Source organism: Lagenorhynchus albirostris, chromosome 1, assembly GCF_949774975.1.
Source record: "Lagenorhynchus albirostris chromosome 1, mLagAlb1.1, whole genome shotgun sequence".
NCBI classification, from domain to species: Eukaryota; Metazoa; Chordata; class Mammalia; order Artiodactyla; family Delphinidae; genus Lagenorhynchus; species Lagenorhynchus albirostris.
The window spans coordinates 160,995,686-161,022,786 of NC_083095.1; the positions used below are offsets into that span (position 1 = coordinate 160,995,686).

The following is a 27,101-nucleotide window of genomic DNA, read 5'->3' on the forward strand; positions in this document are numbered from 1 at the left end:
CCGCTTTTAGTGGGTGCAGGTTTCTTTTCCTATGGTAAACTATTTGGAAGTGTTTGTCACAGTAGTTCTGTTAAAGCCACATGGTTAAGACACTGCTATGACTAATGTTGTCAATATTCCTCCTGTCCCTCAAAGTTGTTTTCCTCAACGATTTTTAATTTTCCATGGAAATGGATGAGCTGGGAGGGTGCAGAGGACCATGAATCAGGGCTATCAGCTGATGGTGCTTTCTGCAATTCCTTACCCAACTCCAGGATTGAGCAGTTTGACTCCATGGACTACTTCCTTTCCTCTTTGTCCCTACACACTCTGTTTAAATAGAGGGAGAAACAACTGAGGAAGGACCCAAGAGCAATTATAGAAGTAGGAAGAATAGGAGTGAGAGACCCTGATCATCTCCCAGGAAATAAGTTGAGTTTTTGGTATTTGAGGTGGGGGGATTAGAAGAAAAGGTGTACTCTATTCACAAGAAGGTTGGCTGAGCTGCAATGCTCTTTATTAATGTTGCAATTTAAAAAACAAGAAACAATTTGTTATTTTAACCTTCTTCCACACGAGTATGAACAGAAATGTGGCCCTAAATTATCAAGACCTAATCTGCTCAGTAGATGGTCATTAATTCTAGTCCCAATTATGTCAATAAAAGATTAACTTGTTTGGATCTCAGTGTGTTAGAACCAATACTCCTCAATGAGAGCAGGATACTCCCCCCTCACAAGGGAGCAATAGGAAACTGAAACCTCAGCAAAGTCAGGGGTGCAGTGTGGACAACCAGACTCCGGGAACTTCTCATCTTGACATGTTCTACATGCAAATTCTACTGGAATCGTGCTCTATTGAACGGTTTGCTGTATTGGCAATCCTGAGAATACCAAGTGTACCATCAGTAATTCCTAGCCATTCTTGAACCTGTGGGATCCTCTTCTGGGACATAGAAGCCATTGGATCATGAGAAGTGATGCTCTAATGTCCTGGGAGCCCCCGGACCCTTCAGACACATTTATCTGTGCAATCAGTATTACTTTCATACAAAAATCTACAACTGGAGGGGGGGCTTGCCTGGTGGTGCAGTGGTTGAGAGTCTGCCTGCCGATGCAGGGGACACGGGTTCTTGCCCCGGTCCGGGAAGATCCCACATGCCACCGAGTGGCTGGGCCCGTGAGCCATGGCCGCTGAGCCTGCGCTCCGCAATGGGAGAGGCCACAGCAGTGAGAGGCCCGCGTATCGCCAAAAAAAAAAAAAAAAAAAAAAAAACTACAACTGAGGACCTGGGAAGCCACCTAGATCTTGTTTTTCCTATGGGTTATATAAACCTAGACTGTTTCCTTTTCCAAATGACCACACATACACTAATGGGGATCACTAGCTCTAAAAGCAACTATAAGTTCCATGTAAGGAAAATTCCAATGTCAGAGCTTTCTCTCTACATTCTTCAAATGAATCCAACTCTTCCATGCCAAAGAGTTAAAATAGAGAGATGATCATTAAAATTTAAGAGAAAGAAATTTTAGAAAGTCTATGTAATGCCAATCTAGATTATGTACAACTGTAAATAATCTCTAGCAGCTTAAGCAAATAAGGGGTTATTTTTCTCACATAATAAGTATAATCCTATATAGGCAGTCAGTGTACCAGGAACCATCTCCCTGTCCACTCCACCATCTTTAGCATGTGTGTTGCCTCATGGTCAAAAGAGGGCTGCTCCAACTCCAGCCTCAATACTGTGTTCCAGGCAGAAAAATAAAATGCAGCAGAGGGAAGGGAAACAGAAACAAAATGAAAAGCAAAAGAAGAAAACTAAAACACTTATCATACATATATCCTTAGCTGACTTCTGTTCTTATCTCATTGTCCATAATTCTATCCCATAGCCATCCCTAGCTTCAATGCAAATTGGAAAAATGAGTATTTTATCTGGACGTATCCCAGAGTTGTCATTCTGCTAGTGAGGAAGAAAGGGAGAGCGGAAATCGGGTAGACAACTAGAGGTGTCTGACACACATACATAATTTCCAATGGAGAGGTCACAGACAACATGGTTATCCGTAGCTATCTATAGCTTTAGGCAGGGATTCTGATCACAGTGTTTCCATGTGATATCAAATATCTAGCTATATTAAAACCATCTGAACTATGTTCACATTCAACAGATGTTTGGCATGTTGGAACCCCAGTCTTCACGTGCTGATTTTAACCTAGCCATCCTTAAAACAATGGTTCTCCGGGTTATGGAATTAAAATAAAGTTCTCCCCATATTGGCCAGTGATTGTGTCAAAACATGGAAAGAATGTATGGAATGATCCGTAAAAATAAAGAAAATAATTTTGTTTGATGTGTGATATAGTAAGAATTGCTCTGAACAAAAGGCCAAAGCCGAAATTTTTGCAAGTGGAAGATGAATTCATTAATTATTTTTGAACCCCTAGGGTTAGTCATGCTTGCCCAGCTCTATGCATCTTGGGATTTTGCACTGCCAGATCTCAAGGAGCGGTGGGGGGGTGGGGGGGAGTTTCAGAGTCATATAGAAGCTGACTGAAAATCCAACCTTCTCCAAGGATGAGGTTTGGCTGACTGGATTTGCTGTGCCTTTACAAAATTATTTTATTTTTTTATGTCCGGATTTAGTTGAGACTCTGGAATTCTGATTGCATCTGAAGTTCACACAGCTGGCATTCATTTCCAGCTACTAATTTAAACAACACCACTACCTGCTACCTTTCCCTCTATGAGAACAGAAGTGAATACATTTAGATGAAATGAAATTTTTTTATGAGTCTGGGAGAATACCTACCATGAACCAGATCCTGTGCTAAACTGTTTGCATATTTGCAAAGTAAAATGATACCTTAGTGTGTGAGTCCTTTGGGAAGAGAACTTTTTAATGACAAGGTCAGCCATGCTTAAAAAGTCTAAACCAACCTGAGAAGTTGAGTTGTACTACAACACACCTGAACAGAAGTTCTGTATTACTTTTGTGATTAAAAGAGGTCAATGTCATCCAAAAAGCTTGGTGGTGAGCTCAGTTCAGCTATTTCTCTTCAGGCCTTTCTGTTTTTTCCCTCTTGCTGAATTTTATGAAGTTTCTTCTCCAATTTCTTCTAATGGATCCAAACTGGAAAGATATTATGTGTTGTTTTCTTGACAAATTACAGTTCCATGTATGAGTGTGTTGGGGTGGATACCAATTTAATTTGATATTTCTAGATGTTCTTATCCACAGTTGTGGGATAAAGGCTTTGTCCCCATTTTAAATGTTCAACCCTATAGTCACATAGGTCAAAAAGTTTGACCAGCAAGTTCTATAAAACATTCTAGCTACAGAAAATTTCTATGTAATGTAAGGTATTTCAGAGCACAGAAAAGAATAGAAAACTCCCCCAGTTGATTTTACTGACCTAGCAAAACCTTTATAGAAGAACCAGGCAAGGATAACTAAAAAAGGAAGACTGTAAATCACTTCCCTTACAATGATAAATAGTCTAAACAAAATGTTACCACCTCAAATGCAGCAGCAAATTAAAAGAATATGGCAACCAAAATGCAGTCCCCAGAATACAAGAAAGGTTCAGAATTAGGAAATCTAGTAAATATAATTTAAATATAAATTTATACATGATAATTATATAAGACCACTTCTCTTTGGAGCAGAAGAGGAGAGGAAAGGAAAGTTCATCACCCGGTTGGGAAACTTGAGAAGGAAAGGCCGAGGATGAAGAAGCCAAGTTGATGACTCATTTTTCACCCATGTTGGCAAAATTTTAAAAGGTTGATAATATCCAGTGTGGTCAAGCCGGTGGGGAGACAAGTATCTTCACACTCTAATAAGTGAGTGTAGATTGGTACAATCTTCACAAAGGTCCATTTAACAGCTATCTATCAACATGTAAAATATATGTACCCTATTGACTCCACAATTCAACAAAGTAATCCATCCTAAGGAAATATTTGCATATGGGTATAAAGATTAATAAAGATTCTTATTTCTGTATTGAGAAAAATAGGGAAAACTCTAAATGTTCATCAATAAAGAAATTGTGATATAAATATTGATGCATTCTTAAAACAGAATAATCCACAGATCATTATTATTATTATTAGAATGAGGTAGGCTTTTACAAACTGGCAATGGGACATCTGAGACATTTCGTTGAGAGATTAAGAATTTGCAGAGCAATAAATATACATAATGGTCCCAATTCTATATATAAAACCTCTTCTCGAGTGTGTGTACTTGTACGTACACACATAGCAGTGGGATTCACTGGGAGTACAGGGTATAAACGGGAACTTTGACATTTCATGTCTGTATTGATTGAGTTGTATCGCTCTAGGTATGTGTTACTGTTGCATTGGAAAATAAAACAATACAAATGAAAGTAACAAGAATTTCAGGTCGATGAGAAGGAACTGTTCTTGGAAACTCTGCCCATTAGTCTTCACCTCACTCTGGACAGACTAAGAGAAGGGGCTGTTGGAAGTAAATGATTCAGTGTTACTTGGGGAAAGAGACTCTGTGCCTCAGGAAAACCAATCAGCTTCAGTATCTTTCATTTTCTGTAGGCAACAAAAAACAATTTAGCTCCTAAACAGATACCCCAGTAGAAAAAGTTAGTGTATAGGGAAAGCTCCCTAGCACAAGGTAGGAGGTTCCCAGAGACCTAATCTTGGAATAGACTGCGAGGCTGTTCTTTGGAGATATAAGCTTTCCTCCACCTACCCCAATCCACTGGAAAATGGGACCTCAACATGAACTGGGTGGGCTCTCCTGAGTTCTTGGTGACCCAGTTCAGGTGTGACTTTGGGTGTACCTTGTGACCTTAACAACACCTGTAAAGCCAGATCAAAACATGTGGGTGTCCCAGGGAAACTAATCATTGTCACCCTTCAGAAATAATGTTCTTTAAATATTTGTTTTACATCCATTTATTTACAGTCTGAGCACTGCAGGGGAAAGGGAGAGAAGTCTGTGGATGGTGGGCAACAAGCAGGGTCTTCTCTACTGTTCTGAGTAATTTACTTCTGACTTTGAAATTGCACAGATCACTCAGCAAAACAAAGCCCCTTCAGTAACTAGGCCTACCCTTCTTATAAGACAATAAACAAACCTGCTTCTGAAGATTCTAACCCCAAACCTAAGTGGCTCATGACATTAGTTCTTCCGGCCATACTTGTTACTCCCCGTGAATGAACTCTGGCAAATACAGTTTTCTCCATCTTTGTCACATCTTCTATGGTTGCATTAGTTTTCCATTGCTGCATCACAAATGACCACACACTCAGAAGCTTAAACAGCACGCATTTACTATCTCACGTTTTCCGTAGGCTAGAATCCAGGCACGGCTTAACGGGATTCTCTACTTCATGGTCTCTCCAGGTGGAAAGCCAGGTGTCAGCCAAGACTGGGATCTCACCAGAGGCTCAACTAGGGTAAGATCCACTTCAAGGTAATATCCACTTCCCCAGTTTGTTGCAATATTCATCTCATGGCTGTAGGACTGAGCTCCCTGCCTTCTTGCTAGCTGTTGGCCATCAGTCTCTCTCAGGTCCTAAAGGCTGCTCCCAGTTCCCTGTCACGTGGTCCCTCTAGTGAGTAATAAGCTTACTTATTCAAAAATGGCAATGGAGGGCTTCCCTGGTGGCGCAGTGATTGAGAGTCCGCCTGCCGATGCAGGGGACGCGGGCTCGTGCCCCGGTCCGGGAGGATCCCACATGCCGCAGAGCGGCTGGGCCCGTGAGCCATGGCCGCTGAGCCTGCGCGTCCGGAGCCTGTGCTCCACAGCGGGAGAGGCCACAGCAGTGAGAGGCCCGCGTACCGCAAAAAAAAAAAAAAAAAAAAAAAGGCAATGGAGGCCACTGCCCTTGGTCATGGGGTGGTTGCTGCGTCCGAAGCTGCAGCATTCATGATGAACTTACTTCCGATTGTGGGTGACCACTGGGTACATATTCTTGTCCCTATTGGATTTGTCTTTGAATGTCCTCTAGACAGACAGAGTGGTGAAAAGCTAACTGCCTTCTGCAACAAGAATCTGTTACATAAAAGAGAACTGAGACCCAATGAAGAAGTCACCTGGAAATAAAAGCTGTGGCTGAATTACAGAATGTTCACCTTTTTTAAATCATAAGAGAAATAAAAACATGTTCATTTTTTTTTAAATAGCAATGGAGAATCACTCTTGAATATATTTGTACGTACACACACATGCACTGTAGCATGATGATAGGTGTAACATCTTGTCACTTTTACTATAGTCTATTATTTTATATTAGTTTGAAGCAAGTCACAGGTTTCACTCACATTCAAGGGGAGATGATTATAGACGTGAACATAAACTCTTCAATAACTAGAGCCACCCTAGGGTCTATCTGCCACAGTGGTGTGGTGTTGGTACCACTGATGGATCAGTGCCCTAGGAACCGACTGACTGGTCTACTCCTTCATCTAGTTCTGGAGGGATGATGAAAGTCAGGACTAAATTATTCCCTCTCCCTAAGTTCATGACAACTTCTTCTTTCATTCCTTAGTAGATTAATGTGTTCACTTAAAAATGAGAATGGAGTTTCAAGTTTTACACAATTTAAATGTTTCAGTAAAGACAAGTATTTGAGCTTTATTTCTTGGCCTTTGCTTCTGAGCAATGGCTGTTAATATTTACCCATAAGTCAACTCGGTTCTGCTTTTTCCAGTTTCCATTGAAGGGTGAAACTCATTCATCTCAGTGCATTTGATACTATTGTCAATGAAATCTCTGGAAATGCAGTGTGATGTGGTAAGCCATCCATTAGGCCTCAATTTTACTTAAAATCACAGCCTGCAAAGTATCATGCTTCAATTTAAAGAAATAATGGCTACAAAAACCAATGCTGATAGCGATCCCTAGAGAAATGAAGGAGTGTGTACCCGTGATATTGGCACCTTCTCAAGAGAAGAAAGTTTTTAAATGAAGAGGCAGGATGACTAATGTTTCCATGGGTAAAAGATCATTTCTTTCCATAGAAAGAAAAAGCCACTTGGCTCTCAACAAAGATCAGGAGATTGAAATTGAAGAAAACAAAGTGAATAAACATGGAAAGGATATCTGGAGTCATAAAGGATAAATTTGTTCCCCAAATCACAAATACCCTCAAAAACAGAAACAGGACACCACCTTAAGGGAAAAATTTTATTTATCCGAAGGAGACAAAGGCTCAGTAGGGGAAGCTAATGGGGGACTTATTAGCATAGCATAGCAGAGACCTCATTGCAGTGCCTTTTTTTTATGTCTTTGGAGCGGTAGCCTAAAATGGGTGGTGGCATTGCTCCCTTCTTTCACTGCGGCACTGCTCTCCCCTTTATTTTATACACCATACCCTCCCCTTGGATTCCAGGGGGGAAAGCCATGGCAATAGCTCTATTTGCCCAATCCATCTACTTCCTAAGGTCATTCATGGCATTGACCTTTCCTTTATTGGCTGCCAAATGGCTATGACCTCAAGCCCTTGCCTCTCCCAGTTACAAAGAGATTTTTTGGGTAGTTCTGATGGGGACGTTGGCCACGTCACATTGGCTGAACCATAGTCTGGTTTGGATTTCTTGAAGGAGTGGGAGAAGTGCCAATCAAGAAGGTCCTCCAGGGGCTTCCCTGGTGGCGCAGTGGTTGAGAGTCCGCCTGCCGATGCAGGGGACACGGGTTCATGCCCCGGTCCGGGAGGATCCCACATGCCGCAGAGCGGCTGGGCCCGTGAGCCATGGCCGCTGAGCCTGCGCGTCCGGAGCCTGTGCTCCACAACGGGAGAGACCACAACAGTGAGAGGCCTGCGTACCACAAAAAAAAAAAAAAGAAGAAGGTCCTCAATGTGTCTGTACAGCTGTGGTACTCTTTCCTATTTTCCAACTTTCAAATAGATTTTTCATTCCTTCATATTTTGGTTATTCCAATGGGAAAAAGAGATTAGGGAGTTAAAGATTAGTTCAAATCACCATCTCGAACTGGATGTTGCAGATTCTTTTTATATCAACACCCTATTTTTAACTATTTATTTATTCTTGAATGAGGAAAGGGAAGGTCCATCCTTGACATCTATTTGCCTAGAATCGAGGAGAAGACACTTACTGTGTAACCCCGTACTTCACTGCCTTCCTGTGAGCATGCCCAGTTCTGCAGTCTGAAGCGTGTGGGTGGGCCCTGGCTGAGGAAGGACCTTAGTCTCCAAGCCACCTCACTTCAGTGTGTGTTGAGGGACAGTTTTCTACATTAGGATGTCAGAATTCTGCTTACCCTCATATCCACACCAGGTGTGTGGTGTGGTCATATCAAGTCTCCTTCCCAGTGCTATGGCTGCTAAGTTGAGTGAGTGTCCCACTACCCTAGGGAGCTCAGGCGCCCGCTTACATTGGCTGGTGGCTCTCCAGTCCACAGCACTTACAGTTCTACACAGTGATCCCAAAGAGTCCCTAGTCCTGGCCCCATCTCTGCCAGCCTACAAAGAGGGTCACGTTGGTAAAGACATGATTCATACTGAAGAAGTAAGAGTGTTGAACTTTTTGCAACAATTATATTAGCTTCAAAACTGAAAAACTGTTAGGAGAAGAGGAAAACATAGGAAAAGAATTATAGTGAATTACTTAAATGCACCAATTTCAGTTCATGAGAACAAGTAGGCAAAAATAAATAAACAAACAAACAAAAAGAGGTAGGAAGAATTTAAATATTTAAATAATTTAAATATCTCTATATTTAAATATTTAAATAACACAATGACTAAGGTAGACTTAATAGACATAAATGAAAAACGACATTTTTAAAGCAGACAGTGCCTTCTATCACAGGATCTAGGTGGTGATTAAAGATTTTGTTTTGATCATGAAATAAATGTAATATATTTGATAAGCAGAAATAATAGCACATTCTTTTACAAAAGTAGAATGGATACTGTCAGTAGGAAAAATTAGACAAAAAAATAACTCTGCTGTTTTCCATTTGTAAATTGAAAAATCGAAAAATTCTATTAAAAAGGCATTACCATTTTTTTCCCGCTGATTTCTGGGAAACCATCAGATGTAAGACAAACCATGATTTTAAACCGCAGATTTTTTAGGATTTTTAAGACAAGCTAATTGTATTTATTCTTGCATTTTATGTAGATTTGGGTTAGAAATTGATGTTAAATACTTTTTTAAAGTTTACATATAAACTGACATTCTGATTTAATCTTCTGCTTTTTTAATTGTAGTAAAATGCACATAACATAAAATTTACCATCTTAACTATTTTTAAATGTAAATTCGGTAATGTTAAGTACATTCACATCATTATGCAACCAATCTCCAGTTAAAAAAATAACTCTCCATTTCCCCCAGTCCCTGGCAACCACCCTTCTACTTTCTGTCTCTATGAATTTCACTCCTCTAAGGACTCATACATGTGGAATCATACAGTACTTCTCCTCTTCTGATTGGCTTATTTCACTTAGCATACTGTCCTCCAAATTATTTTTCTTATATTACCTATAATTATATATTTAGTAATATATTTCCTAACACCTTAACTTTCACTTGTGGATTAAGCCCTTCTTGGTCACAATATACTTTTAATACATTCTTGAATTCAATAAGGCTACAGTGAATATATACGAATGTTACGAATTGTCTTGGCTTCTTTTGGCTGTTACATTTGGAAGGCAGCTATGCTCACCACTATACCACCAGCCTTTTGGTTATTTATTAGGTATTGTTATTGAAGTTTGTTTTGCTTCATCACTGGGCAGATGTCCATATTTTTTAATACGTACTCTGGAGAAGTTAATTCATTTTATATAATATCTTCCTAGTACACTTGTCCTCCTGATTTGTTTATTTCTCATTTTATTTCTACTAATTACTTTATTGCCTTTCCTCATAGCTGTTTCATTATTCTTTTGCTTTTCTAGAGTTTATTTTCTTTGTGTTACAGTAAACGATGAAAGCATTTCAGGTTATTTTCTTCTGATCATAGATTCGGCACTCTTCCATCAGTTTTCGTATGTAATGTTCTCATTTTCATAATTGTTTATTAATGTATATGTGATTTCTTCTTAACTTACCATAACTTTCAGACTTTAAAAGGGCTATTTCTATATTTCAACATTTTCAAAATTGGATTGCAACTTAAATACAAAAGACAGAGAGCAAATACAAAGAAATAAATTAACAACTTTTCAATATAACTGGTGGATACATAGACTCTGTTAAATAATTCTTTGTGCATATTTATATATTCAGAATGTCTTATAATTAAAATAATTTACATGCTTAAAAAAAGAATAGGCTATAAAGTGAGGTATGGAAGGAAGTAGGGTAGGAAGATTTAAAAAAATAAAATCTAATCCAATCTGTTCCTTTCACTGATGAGGAAACTGATGTCATTTTAGAGGAAGTTACTGGTCACAGACCTTGAGTATTTTTAGGCCAAAATTTTAGGGGCAAACTGTCTGTGGAGCGTGTCCTCTGAAATGAATGGCCTTGCAAGCACAAAGGGAAAAGAAAGAGGGCAGGATCTGGGACTGAGATAATCCACCAGGACATGTGCTCTTCACTGAAATTCTTTAAATTGACGCAAAAATCTAAAAATAGCTCCTTAGCAGACTTCCCAGGGTGTCTGGAACACCTACCATTATTCATTGCTTTAGACTAAAACATTGGAAAGTTCTGAGGCCAGTCTCCTGGGAAAGTTAGCATCATAACCTGGCATCACCTTTAAAACCTTGGCCTCATTGTATTTACTAGATCTGATTGCAGGTTCTCTTTCAGGACCCAGATTATATAGGACACAGAAAGGTTAACTTTGCGGGGGAGAATAATGGGTAGGAAAAGTCCACTGCATATGAGTCTACCCATGCACAACGTCTGCTGATGGAACTGACTGTGAGTGTGGGAGAGAAAGATGAACAGGCCATGGATGCCAGGATTTAGCCATGTCACATGGTTGCTGAGTCTGGGGCCAGGCCAGGGCTGAGGGCTTGCCCCCTTCAGGGTCAGATTTCACGGCGCCCTGTGCATGTGACCAGCCCTGAGATGTCTCTCAGCCCTTGTTCTGTTTTCCAAATCTCTAGAAAACCCCTTCTTGACCAAATGACAATTTGTTGACCTTTAAAATATCAGAGCTGGGAGAAGTATTTAAAAGGAAATCTGTCATGAACTTCCTAGCTGGAATGATAACTAAATGGCTTTGCCAATTTAATGTCTGGAAATTAATAACAAAAATAAAAACATAAACATTAGAGATAGTTTTTATTTAAAATTATAACTTTTAACTTGCTGAAGTCTTGATTTTATTTTATTGCTTATTTTGCAGCAGCAGAAATGAAAAATAAACATGATCAGAAACGTATATTTTAAAAATGACAAAATATTAAAATCACGAGTTAAGGAACACTTTTTAAAAAGTAATCAAATGCAGCTGGTGTTTTGTTTTGCGTGTTTAGCAGCAGAATTATTTTATTCAGATGAAGTCTTTTGGGGAAGCTGGTATATAAAACAGTAATGAGTAGAGCTTTACCAATGCAGGTAGAGTTGGGGACCAAGAGGCAGCTCATTTGGGCCGTGTATCAGTCAACTTTTGCTGAAGTAGAGCTGTATAACAAATAACCCCAAATTCTTAGTGGCTTACGACCACAAATATTTCTTTCTTGCTCACAAGGCTGTGCAATGGCTGTCATGGCTCTCTTCCAAATTGGGGAATAGGTTAAGAATTTTGCTGCCTAGGTATTCTCATTGTAGGACCAGACTGAAGGACCATCTCCTATCTAGGATTTGATGTTCTCATGGGAGAACAGAGATGCAAGAGGTTAAAATGGAAACATGAGCTACCATTTAAAGTCTCTGCTCAGAATTGTCACATTGCCACTTCCACACAAATTCCACTGGACAAAGCAAGTCATCTGGCCATAAACAACATCAATAGAGTGGGGAAGTAAACTCCTCTTATGGAAATGTGGGAAGAGCATTTGCTAAACTAAAATATTATCTACTTGCTGTAGCCTGAGTGTTTGCATTCCCCTAAAATTCACATGTTGAAACATATCCCCAAAAGTGATGGTATTAGGAGGTCGGGCCTTTGGGAGATGATTAGGTCATGAGGGTGGAGCCCTTGTGAATGAGATTAGTGCCCTTTTAAGAGACCCCTGAGAGCTCCCTTGCCTCTTCCACCATGTGAGGATACAAGTAGAAATCTGTGACCCGGAAGGGGGCCCTCATGCAACCATGCTGCACCTTAATCTCAGACTCTTCCAGCCTCCAGAATTGTGAGAAATAAATTTCTATTGTTTATAAGTCACCCAGTCTGTAGTATCTTGTTATAATGACCCAAATGGACTAAGATACCACCATCCCTGGGGTCCTTCAATCATCTCCATACAACCCTAAGACACTAAGGAGTAGAGTTTGAAAATCAATGAACGATCCAATCCAACTCCTTTCCTTTTACAGATGTGGGAATGAGGTCAGGAATTGATCAAGGTGGTGCATGCAGCGTCACAGCAAGTTAGAGGTGTACCTGGAACCAGAGCACAATTTTGCTAACTCGTTGTTCAGTGCTCAATCAATTGGAAGACAGTTCATCTCTGCTACGTGATAATGCTCCAAGCTGCTGAAATATATCTTTTAAATACTTAAACATTCAAGACATTAGGCAAAATTTATAATTATAGAGTATGCAGTGAGACTATTAATTAACTTGTACCTGGAGTGGATTCAGCCCACTAATACATATCCTTGGATTTTGTCAATGTCAAAAGCCTCTTGGCAAAGATTTGCTGTCAACCTCAATCATTGGGCTTGGTCTTAAGGCCCCTCAGGATGGAAGATGTGATGAGATTTGGGAGGAAACAGAGGGTTTTATTTTTGTACTTGTCATTGATTTTTGTCTCGTGTTTTCATATGCGTTTGCTTGTTTTAATCTGGGGCATTCTCCTGATGAAGATAAAGAACCCATCATGGAGCTTGTCCTATAAAAATGACAAAAAGAGGGTATATATTTATACATAGAGCTGATTCACTTTGCTGTACAGTAGAAAGCAACTATACTCCAATTAAAATTAATTTTAAAAAAAGATATACAGTCGGCACTCTCTATCCATGGGTTCTGCATCTGTGGATTCAACCAACTGCACATCAAAAATATTTGAGAAAAAATAATTCCAGAAAGTTTCAAAAATCAAAACTTGAATTTGCCGCACAGGCAGCTATTTACGTAGCATTTACATTGTATTAGTTATTAAAAGTAATCTAGAGATGCTTTAGAGAATACAGGAGGATTTTAGGTTATATGCAAATACTATGCCATTTTATATAAGGGACTTGAGCATCTGCAGATTTTGGTATCTGCAAGGGGTCCTGGTACCGGTACTCTGCAGATACCAAGGGATGACTGTATTGTTAGATGAAAAAGCAAAATGCCAATCATTGTGTATAGTGCGCTATCATTTCTTTAAGAGAAGAAAAATAAAAGAATATACCTAAAAACATAAAATGAAATAAATTTTTTAAATAAAAATGACATGTAAGTCCCAACAAGCTCAGGAGGAGCCATAACAAATACAATGGAAGGGAAGAACAGCCAGTGTGTATTTTTAAAGACTCCCTAGACTTTTTTCCTTATACAGTTAGCAAACACTTCTAGAAGATTCCTAAACTTTTCTTTCTGCCACTAAAGGTTCTCACACCAGCCTGCGGATTATACAGCAATGGGCTTTCCTGAATCCTTAGCCCCTTCTATAGAAGCAGGAGTATTTAAAGATCAGTATTGCTTACCAATTGGCAAAAGAGTTAAACAAGACTTTCACCTCTCCTGTTACTAAACAGCAGAGAGCAGCAGTCCAGACTTGCTTAATTATTAAGAAGTGAGCTTCTGTGTCTTGGGTAGAGAAATTTGTTTGCTGACAGATGGATTGCTCTTTGGTGCATGTGAGCCCATGGTCCTAGGAGAGCATTTTTCTGAGTATGTTGACATTTGTGTGTTCCCTCTTCTCTAGAGGCAGATGGCATCACCTTCACCCTCCTGACCTGATGTTCCTGTGATCCGAAGATCTTGAAAACATTCAAGAAAGAAATCTTAACCCAGAGTGGAAGAATGTATCTCCCTTTGAGTGACCAGAGAGAGGGGAGGGGCAGGGGAGAAAACTGACAACAAAAAGCACAGCCAGAACATGTGATTCTCCTGGTGCCTTCTTTCTGGAGTGTGAGATGCACAAGGAAAGAACCTCAACTTTTGGAAAAATAACCTAACATTTTCCTGAGTAGCTTTGACTGCCAATAAACCAACACTGACCCAGAAGCAGTCAAGTTTATGATCTAGCTGAATCTCCGTTCATCAAAAACCAAACCTTAATAATCTAGATCAGTGCAACGAAGGAGAATGCTCTAATGCCTAGGTATTTGTGACCTTTTATGTCCCTTAAATTTTATCTGAACAGAACATACATTATTGAGTGAAACATCAACTTTATTTCAGAATTAACCTGGGAACCCCATTTCATTTCTGTGCCTCTTTCAATGGAAAATACAATAGTTATTATAATCCAATGTACCCTTTGAGATCAAGCTGTAGCACTTTAGATGTAAAAAGCTGATGTAAGAAATCATCTAGCATAGCCTTAATTTAATAGATAATTAAAAATCAGAGAGAAAAGGAGTCTTTCTTAGTATGGTAGGCAGAATTCTGACATGTCCTCTAAGATTCCCACCCCCCTGATATAGATGCACAATATAATCCTCTCCCCTTGAGTGTGGGTGGAGCTGTGAATATGATGGTTTTCACTTTTGTGGTCAGGTTATGTTGTATGGGAAAGGGTGACAGAATTTTTCAGATGTACAGTAAGTCTCCTGTATATGAATGAGTTCCATCTTTAGAGTGTGTTTGTAGTCCAATTTGTTCGTAAGTCCGACAAAGTTAGCCTAGGTCCCCAACTAACACAACAGGCTATATGGTACTGGACGGTCATAGCTTTATGATACTTTTCACACAAATAATACATAAAAAACAAACACAAAAAATAAAGAAAACATTTTGACTCTTACAGTGCAGTACCTTGAAAAGTACAGTAGTACAGAACAAGAGCTGGCATACACGGGCTGGCATCGAGTGAACAGGCAAGAAGAGTTATTGACTGGAGGAGAGAGAGGAGGTGGGAGGTGGTACAGCTGTACTACTGTGCTCTCTACAGTACTGTACAGTAAAGTACACAAAAGCACAACCACTTGCAGAGGATGCACGCATGTGACAATGTACACCAGACACGTGAACTAACTTACATGATTGGACATGAGAACACATGTTCGCATGTTTGAAAGTTCACAGATTGAAAGTTCATATGTAGGGGACTTACTGTCATTAAGGTCTTTAATCAGTTGACTTTAAGTTAATCAAAAGGGATATTATGCTGGGTGGGCCTGACTTATTCAGGTGAGTCCATAAAAGAAATGGGAGATTCTCAGCAAGAGAGATTCTCTGATTGGCCTTGATAAAGGACACTACCATGTTGCAGACAGGACCATGTGGTAGAGGACAATGGGCTTGCTCTCAAGGAGCTGTAGCCCTCAGACCTACAACTGAAAGAAAATGAATTCTGCCAATAATCCAAATGGGCTCAGAAGATGAGATTGCTGTCCTGGCCAAGATCTGTTGAGACCTTGAGCAGAAGACCCAACTAACCCATGCCATAGACCCACAGACTGTGCAATAATAAATTTCTGCTATTTTTAGCCAAACTTATGGTAATTCATGTGCTATTTTTAGCCAAACTTATGGTAATTCATTACAGAGTATAGAAAAAAAACGAATACACTTAGATCAAACATTGAACCTGGGCAAGGCGGGACCTAGAAAAGCCTCTTTACTGACAACTTAGTTTCTTTCTGGCTATTGCCAGAAAGATCTCAGCTATCCCCCAAGAACATAAAGCAACGTGCAACCCCCCAAAGAGCTCAGAAACCTTGAGAAGGAGTCCACTGAGCAGAGTTCCTACACTCAGCTAGGATGAGCACAGCCGGCCCCAAACAGAGTTTATAGCTTCATCCTCACAAGTTGAGGGCAGAAATCACACACCAACATCCCACAGAGGTGGTTTGCTTAAATCTTAAGAAAACTTGGGATTGGTTGCCAATATGTAAAAATTCAACAGATTTTATACAAAAATTAGAATATCTGGCTTTTCTTGAAAAACTTGGGGGACATGACAACATCAGGCCCATGGGGCCTGAGCAGCAGTGCCCTTTTCAAATGGGACAGTCATGGCAGACCCCATGGCTCCCAACTGTCTTGCACCTGGACTGTTTCACTCCTTAGCTTTAAATGTCAGGTCCGGGGAGACTGTCGGTTTGGCACATGCTTAGGGCCATGTCCCTGCAGGGAACAAGTTGGCAGCTCAGCCTGGAGAAAGGAGCGAGGGTCCCCAGTATACGGGCAGGGTTGTCAGCCTTTCTTCCAGCCACGCTGGGGTGTCGTGGTCTCAGCCCCTTCCTGCTCTGGCAGGGGGAGCAGGAGAGGGAGGGGAGGAGAAGATGGGGTATTGGCCACCGGCCAGGCAATTCCTGCTTCTCAGAGCAGATATTAAGGCACAGAAAAATGAGCGGCTGCAGCTGAGCTTGGCTGGAGGGCTGAACAAAGAACAAACTGCTGGTGACTGCCGCCTGGGGCTCTCAGCTTGCCAGCAGCCAGGGGCCAGGGGGGGCAGGCTGCGCCCCCCACACCTGATTGCCATTCCTTTCCAGCCAGACAGCTCTTAGCAACAGCTACCGGAGCTGTGCGTCAGCTAGAAACGCAAGGTCCCCGTCGGCCTGGCCAAGCGGAGAGGGAAGGCAGAGCAGAGAGGAAGGCTCCCCTGGCTCGGCGCAGGCAGCATCTCCGGCACCAGGCAGGAGCTATGCTTTTCAGAGCTGAGCATCCCCGAGCCCAGGCAGCCTCTCAGCATCCTGCTCCAACACTGCAGGGCAAAGCGCCCGGGAGGGGAGCTGTCTGGCATCAAGGGTGCATTGATAGAAACGCAACCCTTGTTCTTGGCTCCAAATGGCCTTTGTCTGGGTCCTCACAGCCTGCACCAGTGCAGAGAGAGAGGTGGGCATCCCACCAGCTGCCAGGCACCGCGGAAATGAGGGCAGAGGCGAAAGCAGAGGCGCCAGTTGGTGGCGGCAGCAGACAGCACACTGCTCAGCTTCCCAGGCAGGAAAGGTAAGGGGACACACAGGCCTGGATGCTGCATTGCCTGCTGTCCTGAAAGCCCTTTTTCAAATTTCACAAGGGCTGGAGAGAGGAGGCCCCCTGGTCCCGGTTCCTCACCCAGCCAGCGTCTGCTCACTCAGTCAGCAGCAAGTATGTCCTCTTAACATTTCACCACTGAATTGGGAGCAATGTCTATTCGGGAGGCAGATTAAAAGGGTGTGACTGGGGGGAGGCGTGCCTTCTTGCAAAGATGCCCATCCCTGCTCTGCAGAAAGAGCCCCCTCAGTGCTGCTGGTGCAATTAGGGCCAATGATGGCCTTGTGTTCATTCCCCGTGGCCTCGCCCTCAGGCACGTCCTAGAGGCCCTGGTCTGGGTTTATACAAGGGCAAAGTTGTCCTGTTGCCATTTTGGCCCAGAACCCAAGTCCTCATCTGTCGAGTAAAGGGGTACCTGCAGCTGTGATGTGAGCCATCTCTGACTCTGCAGGTCACCTCTCAGGACCTCGCCTCCCCCAGATCACAGGCACTGGCCACACTTCTGTGTCTCCCGTTGGCCTCACTCGCATTTAGCAACTAGCATGACCTTAGGTCTCAATGTAGGAGGGCACAGAACCAAGCCGTTGTCCTAACTTGAAGTCAGTGCCAGAATGGACAGTCTAGCCTGGACATCAGCACGGAAGAAAGCCTTCCATTGGGTAAGAAAATGCATATGAAAGCAACGTTTAAACTGCAAAGCACAATACAAATGCCCGAAGTGGTAATTAGTAGTCCTACCACTTGAGCGCTAGAACCTTTTTTTTTTTTTTCCTGCGGTACGCGGGCCTCTCAGTGTTGTGGCCTCTCCTGTTGCAAAGCACAGGCTCCGGACGCACAGGCTCAGCGCCCATGGCTCACGGGCCCAACCGCTCCGCGGCATGTGGGATCTTCCCAGACCGGGGCACGAACCCGCGTCCCCTGCATCGGCAGGCGGACTCTCAACCACTGCGCCACCAGGGAAGCCCCCTAGAACCATAAATTTAATGATGCATTCTCCAGTTCGTTTGGGGCTTACAATCATATATACTTTGCACTCCTTTGCATCAGGCTTCTATTGCCTTATTTATGCTTGAGACGGGCCCTTTAGAAGACAGTGGCACTTGTCTTAGGGCAACAGAAGGGGCGCCAGACGAGAACGCAGCCTGCAGGGTTTTGTTGCTTGCCTCTGGACCTCCAGGAGTGGTGTGAGGCTTCTCGTGCCTCCTAGGGGCCAATTTACAGTATTTTGTTTTGAATTTTATTTTATTTATTTTTTTATACAGCAGGTTCTTATTCGTTATCTATTTTATACATATTAGTGTATATATGTGAATCCCAACGTTTCTTGAACGGCCTGGGACAGGCTTGGTCCCCTGCGGTGGGTGAGAGGTCCTCTTCTGGCTCTCTTCATTGGCGGGTTCTTTGATTCCCATTCAGGAGTTTTGCCTTTTTGATGTGCACAGAGTAATCAACAGGGAAACACCCTCAATGTGCTCCTCCCTGGCTCAGGGAGCTGCAGGTGACCCACCAGGGCCACCTGTCTTCCCCCCACCTGCCAGGTGAACGATCCCCTTTTCTCGGTGCAAGTGTGGCGTCAATCCCTCTGCACTCGTTTTCTCTCCTAATCCAAGACTCCCTTTATTATGGCTGAATGAACAAACACAGAACCTGCACGAACCAGTGGCTGAGAACCTCACACTTAAGAGGAAGAAAAAAATTCTTCGACAAAACTGCTTTTATAAGACGCTCCCCATCGGTATGCGATGTCTGTCTTGGAATGGCTGATCGGGACGTGTGTACAAAGTAGTCCTTTCTACTTTAAAAGGAAAGGTACGGCCAGAAAATCTTCTTCTATCAAGGACATGCAAATGACCTCTTCCCTACCTCACACATCAGTCTGGATCCATTCAGCAAACACTCTGATTGATTTCCACTGATTGGGGCTAAGAACACACGAGGAGTGAGGTATTATGTGTGAAAAAATCCTCCCGACTCTGTTGCTTTTGTATGACAATACAATTTAAAAAAACATCTTCCAAGGACAGGGGGACCTTACGGGGAATGAATTGTAGCCAATACTCAAGTCCACAGAACCTGCGTAACTTGTGACCGGGCCAAAAGCATTGAACAAATGCTTGCATGGTTTGGAATGATTTTTTTTTTTCGGTTTTGCACAATAAACTGATTATTTCACATTTTGAAAAGTCAGTTTCAAGTGCTTTTTTTTTTTTTTTTTTTTTTTTTTTTTTTTTTTTTTTTTAAATCTGCAAAAAGAGAACCTGGAAAGGAATACAAATTCTTTCCTGGAAGACATGTATCCTGCCCTCCCTCCACCCCTGATAAATAACACGAGCATGCAGCGATTTGCCAACAGCAGCTCCAGCATGAGGTACCACATCTGTTACTGAGACACTGGAGAGACAGTGGAAAGCAAGCTGGCTGCCTGCCAACCCTCAGACTCCAGATTTTTGCTGACAAGGCTGTCAATAAATGGGCAGATGGCATCAGCTCTGCTGGCAGGAGAGTTCTGTTAACCCAACACGGGACATTATCTCAAATTCATGGTGCACTGGGCTGAGTCCTTTGTTGGGCCATTAAAACCATTCCTTGTTGGAGAAGGGGGAGCAGGAAAATGAGGAAAGTAGGAGACACTGGCTTGGCGTAATGAGATTGCCTAAGCCGCCCATGATTGGCAGAGGCCAAATAAGATTAGCCCTTGTGACCGTGGAAGAGATGGGGGGAAGGGTGCCTCATTCACACATTGCATGTTATGCCATTTAAACACAGGGATCCAATCCTCAGGAGCCGTGCAAGCCCCTGCGAAGAGAACTTGACCTGAAATAAACACTCGCCAGGAAGGGTCTGCATGTCTGCTTTGTAAGCATATGCACTTGCCGGCTTTTCTTATAAGGACTGTGCGCCGGCAGCTCTAGATGAAAAGCCAAAGTGGGCTCCCTGTCCTATCAAGCCCCGGAATAAATAGCAGGGGGAACCCTCAGAGACGTCCCCTGGTGGTGACTTGGGGACTACACCCTTTCCTGTAGGAGAGAACTGTTAATCCATGTAGAATAGGGATGAATTCGGAGACTGGGAATGACATACATACACTACTATGTATAAAATAGATAACTAGTGAGAACCTACTGTATAGCACAGGGAACTCTACTCAGTGCTCTATGGGGACCTAAATGGGAGGGGAATCCACAAACAGAAGGGATATATGTCTATGTAGAGCTGATTCACTTTGCTTTATAGTAGAAATGAACACCGCAGTGTAAAGCAACTATACTCTAATAACAATCTTAAAAAAAGAAGCTTGCATTGATTGCAGTGTAATCTAAAGAGCCCTGGGTATGACAGATCGGCAATGTGACCTGAAACAAGTCATTGAAACGACTCACCCTCTTTCCCCATCCAGAAATTGGGAACAATAACAAACCACTCAGCTGTTTGAAGTCATGAATGAGATAATTCCATGCTTCTGCAGAGCATAATTCCATGGGCGTTTGCGTACTTTAAGACAGTGGTTCTCAACTGGGGATGGTTTTGCCCTCCAGAAGACATCTGGTGTTGTCTACAGACACTACTGGCATCTAGTGGGTAGAGGTCGGGGCTGCTGCGAAACATCCTACAGTGCACAGGACAGTCCTCCACAACAAAAAGGATTCAGCCCCAAATGTCCACACTGCCCAAGTTGAGAAACCCTGCGTTAGGACTGAGTAGATAAAGGCTCTTCCGGTACCTTCAAAATGAGAGAAAAGAAAGACAGGCTGTCCAGGCGTGGAGAGAGAAGCCTGTATACAGTAAGACACCTACATACCAATGAGTTCCGTTCTGAGAGCACATTCGTAAGTCCAGTTTGTTCCTAAGTCCAACAAAGTTAGCCTAGGTACTCGACTAACACAATCGGCTGCTCTTACACTTTCTTCCGGGCATCCTGGGCTAGAAGTAAAGATACTGTACTACTGTACTCCATACAGTACCGTACAGTTAAGTACACAAAAGCACCACCACTTGCAGAGGATGCACGCACGTGACAGTGTACGCCAGACACGTACATGATTGGACACGTGAACACACATTCACATCTTTGAAATTTCGCAACTTGAAGGTTCGTATGTAGGGAACTGACTGTATTTGCTCTTAGTGTCTCTGGGCGACTCCCTTTCCGTGATACTCTTCCAAGTGTTCTTTGCTGTTTTTAACCCTTCACTGCATTGCCGGTTCCCCCACCTTCTTCCAGCTATTCTAGCACATCACATTTAGATAATGAAGTATCACCTCCACAGAAGGCTTTTCAGTTTAGGTTCTCATTATCTGATGAGAATATACATCTGCCCAATAACTGGGCCCGGAAAAATTTGAATAGGAGCGAGGTTGAAAAGTGGCGATTAGAATCTAAGATGTAAACAGGATTTAGGGGGTTAATAGGAAATTAACTTGATTTCAGAATTGATGGGCTTGGGGGGTTTGAGATCTAGCTATGGATGGTCTCTTTCTCATTTCTCCTCTTGGTTTTGAATTGCTTTGGACAGATAGGAGAAGAGAGAGGGCCCACACCCGGTGTTAAATGTGTAGCAGCCCCTTTGTAGGCGTCATTCAGGCCCGTCTCCGACCTGCCCGTCTCTCCATCAGGGAGATAGGCTGAATTGTGCCCCTCATCCATATGACGAAGCCCTAACCCCGCCCCCCCCACCGTACCTCAGAATGTGACCTTCTTTGGATATAGGTCATTATAGATTCAATTAGTCAAGATAAGTTCACACGGGAGTTGGTTGGGCTTCTCATCCAATATGACTGGTATCCTTACAAAAAGAGGAAATTTGGACACACACACGCACGCAGGGAGAACACCATGTGAAGACAAAAGCAGAGCTCAGGGTGAGATGTCTACTAGCTAAGGAACACCAGCAAAACTCCCAGAAAAGATGGCCAGAGATTGCCAGCAAGCCTCCGGAAGCTGGGAGAAAGGCGGATTCTCCCTCACGGCCCTCAGAAGGAGCCAACCCTGCCAACACCGGGATCCCAGGCTTCTAGTCTCCAGAACTGTGAGGCAATAGGTTTCTATTGAAGCCACCCAGGTTGCGCTATTTTGTTACGCAGCCCTAGCAAACTGGAACAGTTGGGTAGATAGGAATTGGAGTCATGGCAAGGGAATGGCAAGTGAAGTCATGGCAAGGATGACTTCACTATTGCTGAAGTCATCCTCTACCCCCTCCCACCCCCACCCACTTATTCCTAAAGAGCATGCAACTCTCTGCTCCACTTGGGCAGCCGAAGCCGCCGCCCCATCCCCTCTCTAACAGGGAAAAAGGAGGAGCTTCATCAAGAGTCTCATTTTGTTATGCCGCCGGTGAGGTTTCCAGGAATATCTGCTACTCAGCTGGGTGGCAAACTCTTAAAACCACCATGACAGGGGGTAGGGGATGAAGGGGCGTGGCTGCTTACCTTGACTCCTTCTACCCCATATCTTGGGAACTGGGAGATTTAACACTCCTTATAAGTAGGGCTGGTTCAGCTGTGCTCACCCCTGGCTCTGCATCAGCAGCATCTGGGAACTTAAACAAACACACAAAGCAAACCTCCAGGGTCTGGGGCCCCATCCCAGAATCTCTGGTCAGGGGTGCTCAAGCAGGATTCCCAGGTGATGCTAATATACAGCCAGGGTTGAGCCCCACTGGACCAGGAGGAAGGGCAGCGAGGACTGAAAGGAGAAACTTGCTGGAGAGAGTGAGGTGTGATCAGAAATCAGGTGATTTCTGTAGGCTTTTGTGTTCATGCTCTGGAGCAGGCAATGCAGAGACCCTGAAGAATTTGAAGCTGGGGAGTAATGTTGTCAGCTTGCCATTTTAGTGGCAATAAAGGGTGTTTTGGAAACAGGAGGTAAGGAAGGCAGCAAGTCCAGTCAGAGGCTATTGTGTGGTCCGGGTGAGTGGTGGCAGGGATCTTAAAGATGGGTTGTCATGCTGTGGATGTAAACAATACGTAAGTGATAACTTGATTGGCAATTTAGACAAATTAGATTTGGGCATTGAGAGGGAGGGAAGAGTCAAAAGTGAAACCCAGAGGGTGTATGGTGGTGACATTTACTGGGACAGGAAGCCCAGAAAGAGACCCTGTGAGTTCTGGTCCAGACATGCTGGGACGGAGGGGCCCAGGAGGAGACTGGAACTCTTCAGGTCTGGAACTTGGACAAGCACATTAGGGCGAGTGGTACTTTTAGAAGTTGTCACTGTTTCTTAGGAACAGATTGAGAAAGAAGGGGCCACAGACAAACCTTGGGGACCACCAAGGCTTAAAGAGAATAGGAAAAGGGGGCTAACAGAGCAAAGGGCATCACATCGAGGACACATGGTCATGCACAGGCCTGTTTTGATGGGTCTCTGCTCTTATAAAGTAAAACCTCACTCCTTGACCTGACCTGTGAGACCTTCAGGATCCAGGTCTTCCATCCCTTTCTTTTTTTTTTTTTTTTTTTGCGGTACGCGGGCCTCTCACTGTTGTGGCCTCTCCCGTTGCGGAGCACAGGCTCCGGACGCGCAGGCTCAGCGGCCATGGCTCACGGGCCCAGCCGCTCCGCGGCATGTGGGATCTTCCCGGATCGGCGCACGAACCCGTGTCCCCTGCATCGGCAGGCGGACTCTCAACCACTGCGCCACCAGGGAAGCCCATCCGCACCTTTCTAATTCTGTAAACTCATCAGCTGCTTCTCCGCATCCCTCACCTTACCCCCGCCACACGCAACCATTCTCTGCTCCCCCAAATGACACACTCCCTCAGACCTCTTGCCTTATGCTCTCTCTGCCACTCATGAACCCCTCCTCCATGAACTTGATCTTAGATCTTGTCCTTCAAGATATAGCTTCTCTGATCTTCAAATTAGAATTAGTGTTCTCCTTGAACCGATGATGAAGCATCTGTAAAGACGCATTGTAATTTTTTTATTAATTTATTTTTATTATTTATTTTTAAACTTTTTTTGGCTGCATTGGGTCCTCGTTGCTGTGCGCAGGCTTCCTCTAGTTGCGGCGAGCGGGGGCTACTCTTCATTGCAGTGCGCGGGCTTCTCATTGCGGTGGCTTCTCTTGTTGCAGAGCACAGGGTCTAGCCACGTGGGCTTCAGTAGTTGTGGCTCATGGGCTCTAGAGCGCAGGTTCAGTAGTTGTGACGCACGGGCTTAGTTGCTCCGCGGCATGTGGGATCTTCCCCGACCAGGGATCGAACCCGTGTCCCCTGCATTGGCAGGCGGATTCTTAACCACTGCGCCACCAGGGAAGTCCCGTGCCACATTGTAATTAATGGGCTACCTTTTCGTCCCCAAGACTGTGAATTCTTCAAGGGCTGGGACTGAATCTGATTCATCTCCACTTGCTCTGTGCCAGACGCAGCTCCTGGGACCCAGTAGCTCCTTAATCAATGTTTATAGTCCACACAGTTAAATCAATGAAAGTCTCTCACGAAAGCAAAGCCTTGTTTTTTAGTAGGTGGAATCACACCATTGCTTACCTGGACGTGTTGGTGGAAGCCAGCGTACTTAAGCTTATAAAGAGAGAAGGGTGGCAGGGTTTAATGTAATCAAGGGTTAGATGATCTACCAACATCTTCCCAGTTTCCTCCCCAGAAGTCATCACCCTCCAAATGGCTGTTCAGAATATGGGAACAAAGGAAATATTTTTCTTCAATCACTCATGACACATTTAAAGATAAAAAAGAGCACGTTCCCCTAATACCTCTTTAATTCCTACCTGAAGTAGCCGGAGGGAATGAATATCTGATTCTGAGTCTTCCTGCCTGGAAACAACAATGATTAAAACTTGCAAATGTCAGAAGAGGCTAAGGCCGGTGGTGCTGTTTGCTCTATGGACAGGAACTGTGAACTGGAATACCTTCTATTAACTCCACATCAAAGCAAATCACAGTTCCTCCTTTTCAACAGCAATTAACGATTTTATGATTTGTTTAGGTTGAATCAGCCCAACTTTCTCCATTAAAAAAAAAAAAGCAGAAATTTGATCTTACAGAGAATTCTAGTAGAAATATTAAACTCTTCTCCCCACTTCCTTTCCATAACTAGAATCAAAAATACCTTTCATGCCTCTGGTATGAGGCGTCTAGAGCCTCCTGTGTGGGGTGAAGTCGGCGCAGCAATGAACACGGTGCTGGCTCAAGGCTGGGTGTATTTGGACAAGGGTGAATGTGTGAGTCTGGGACGAAGCAGCCCATAAGTGAGCTCCATCCTCGCCTTGCTGAGAGGAAGTAAACAATCAGAGTGGGACAACTTTCCTTAAAGATCTTACTCTGAGCTACAAATGTGCGGAGGATGAGCAGCACAGAGAGAGCGGACCTACGGGTCAGAAAAACAAGGAACTGGGAGGAGGAAGCAGAGACCTAACTCGGCTTCAGACGCCCTGCCCAGTGCATCCACCCTCTTTGCCTTTCAGCCATGGTCCTTTTTCAGGAGTCACAGAAGAGTAGGCTGGGCAAACAGAAAGACACAGGCTGGAGCACTTCCCACACCTCTGTGACTGGAAAAGCAGAAGCTTGCCCTGGGTCACTTCTCAGGAAAGCCACAGGAAGCCTCTTGAGGATGTCTTGTGGGCTCCAGGGTGCTTCAAACCTCCCTCCCCCTCCTCCCCCTCCCCCTCCTTCTCCTCCCCTCCCCCTCCTCCCCTCCCCCTCCCCCTCCCCTCCTCCTCCCCCTCCCCTCCTCCTCCCCTTTCCCTCCTCCCCTTCCTCCTCCCCCTCCTCCGAGGCTGGGATGAGCCCCCACCCACATGCTTCATTTCTTCCCCTTTAAACAAAATATATTCAATCTGCCTCTGGGAGCTGCTTCAGTCCAGGGCAGGCACGGTGCTAAGCTGTGAGGCCAGGAAAAGCCCCATGATGACCCTCTGAGGGGTCTCAGCTTCCTCACAAGATGAAACACAGGGGCCCCGAGCTTGGAGCACTTGAAAGTGACCTGGGAAGCCTTGCCACAAAGCCCGAATGCAGCTCCTGCATCCATCCCCACCTTGTAGGGCTCTATCCCTACTCCTGCCGCCACCTTCAAATGTGGCTTCCCCTATTGGAGCCTGGACACAGCCCTCTTTCTCGTTCCTCTTTAGCACAGATGTCTGCAGTTTTCGAAGGGACTATTCAAACACCAAGAGAGAATAAAATGAGAACAAACACCGATGATGCCTTGGCTCCCAGGGACTCTGCCCTTCTTGAGCATTTTCTCATTTCATCTGTGCTGCAGACTTACAAATGATGAGTCGGCGAGATGGTAAGTCCCGGACTGCCCTCCAAGCCCTCCTCTCTCCTCCGAACAACATCTCTACCTTCTTTGGGGCAGCCTCTCTCCTTCTACCCTCCAGCAGGCATGGTATGGAGTAACGGTTAAAAGCACAGATCAGAATTGCCTAGACTCTAACCCCAACTCTGCAATTTACTAGCTGTGTGACCTTTAAAAAGTCACTTAACCTCTCTGTGCCTTAGTTTTCTCATCCCTAGAATAGGGATGATCTTCAGTGTACCTACCTCATGGATTATCTCCCAGTGCTGTGAGGAGGACTAAAGGAGTTAATATGAGCAAGTGTTTGGAACATTAGCTGCCACGGAGTAAGTGCTGTGAGTTTGGTTATTGTTTTTCTGGAGGGAGGGGGCAGGTTATCACAGCACCCAGCTCCATGGCCACAGCTGACCACCATCATTGTGGACACATGATTCATGCAGCTGACTAAGGTCTACCCATTGGATTTTTCTCCTTGGACCTGGGTAAGGAGAATCAGTCCCTCTGGGGTGGCTCCATTCTGAGCTGTAAGGAGCAGGAGCTTCTCGCTGGATGGGCTGAGTGATTGTGACAGAGCACAGCCAAGCAGAGGGGAGAAACTTCAAGGTGTGTTCCCAGCAGCCTTTGTGTCTCTTCTTCAAGG

General features: G+C 43.8%; 1 protein-coding gene across 1 annotated transcript; it reads left to right on the top strand.

Moving 5' to 3' along the window:
• Positions 1-5,874: 5,874 nt before the first annotated feature.
• On the top strand, positions 5,875-6,078 carry LOC132503883 (NADH dehydrogenase [ubiquinone] 1 beta subcomplex subunit 1-like). The gene has a single exon (XM_060120741.1). The coding sequence runs from the start codon at positions 5,902-5,904 to the stop codon at positions 6,076-6,078; it is 177 nt and encodes a 58-aa protein (XP_059976724.1). The 5' UTR covers positions 5,875-5,901.
• The last annotated feature ends 21,023 nt before the right edge of the window (positions 6,079-27,101 follow it).

Bases quoted from the DNA above. Each gene is read 5' to 3' on its own strand.
- LOC132503883 (XM_060120741.1), top strand. From the start codon at position 5,902: ATGATGAACTTACTTCCGATTGTGGGTGACCACTGGGTACATATTCTT.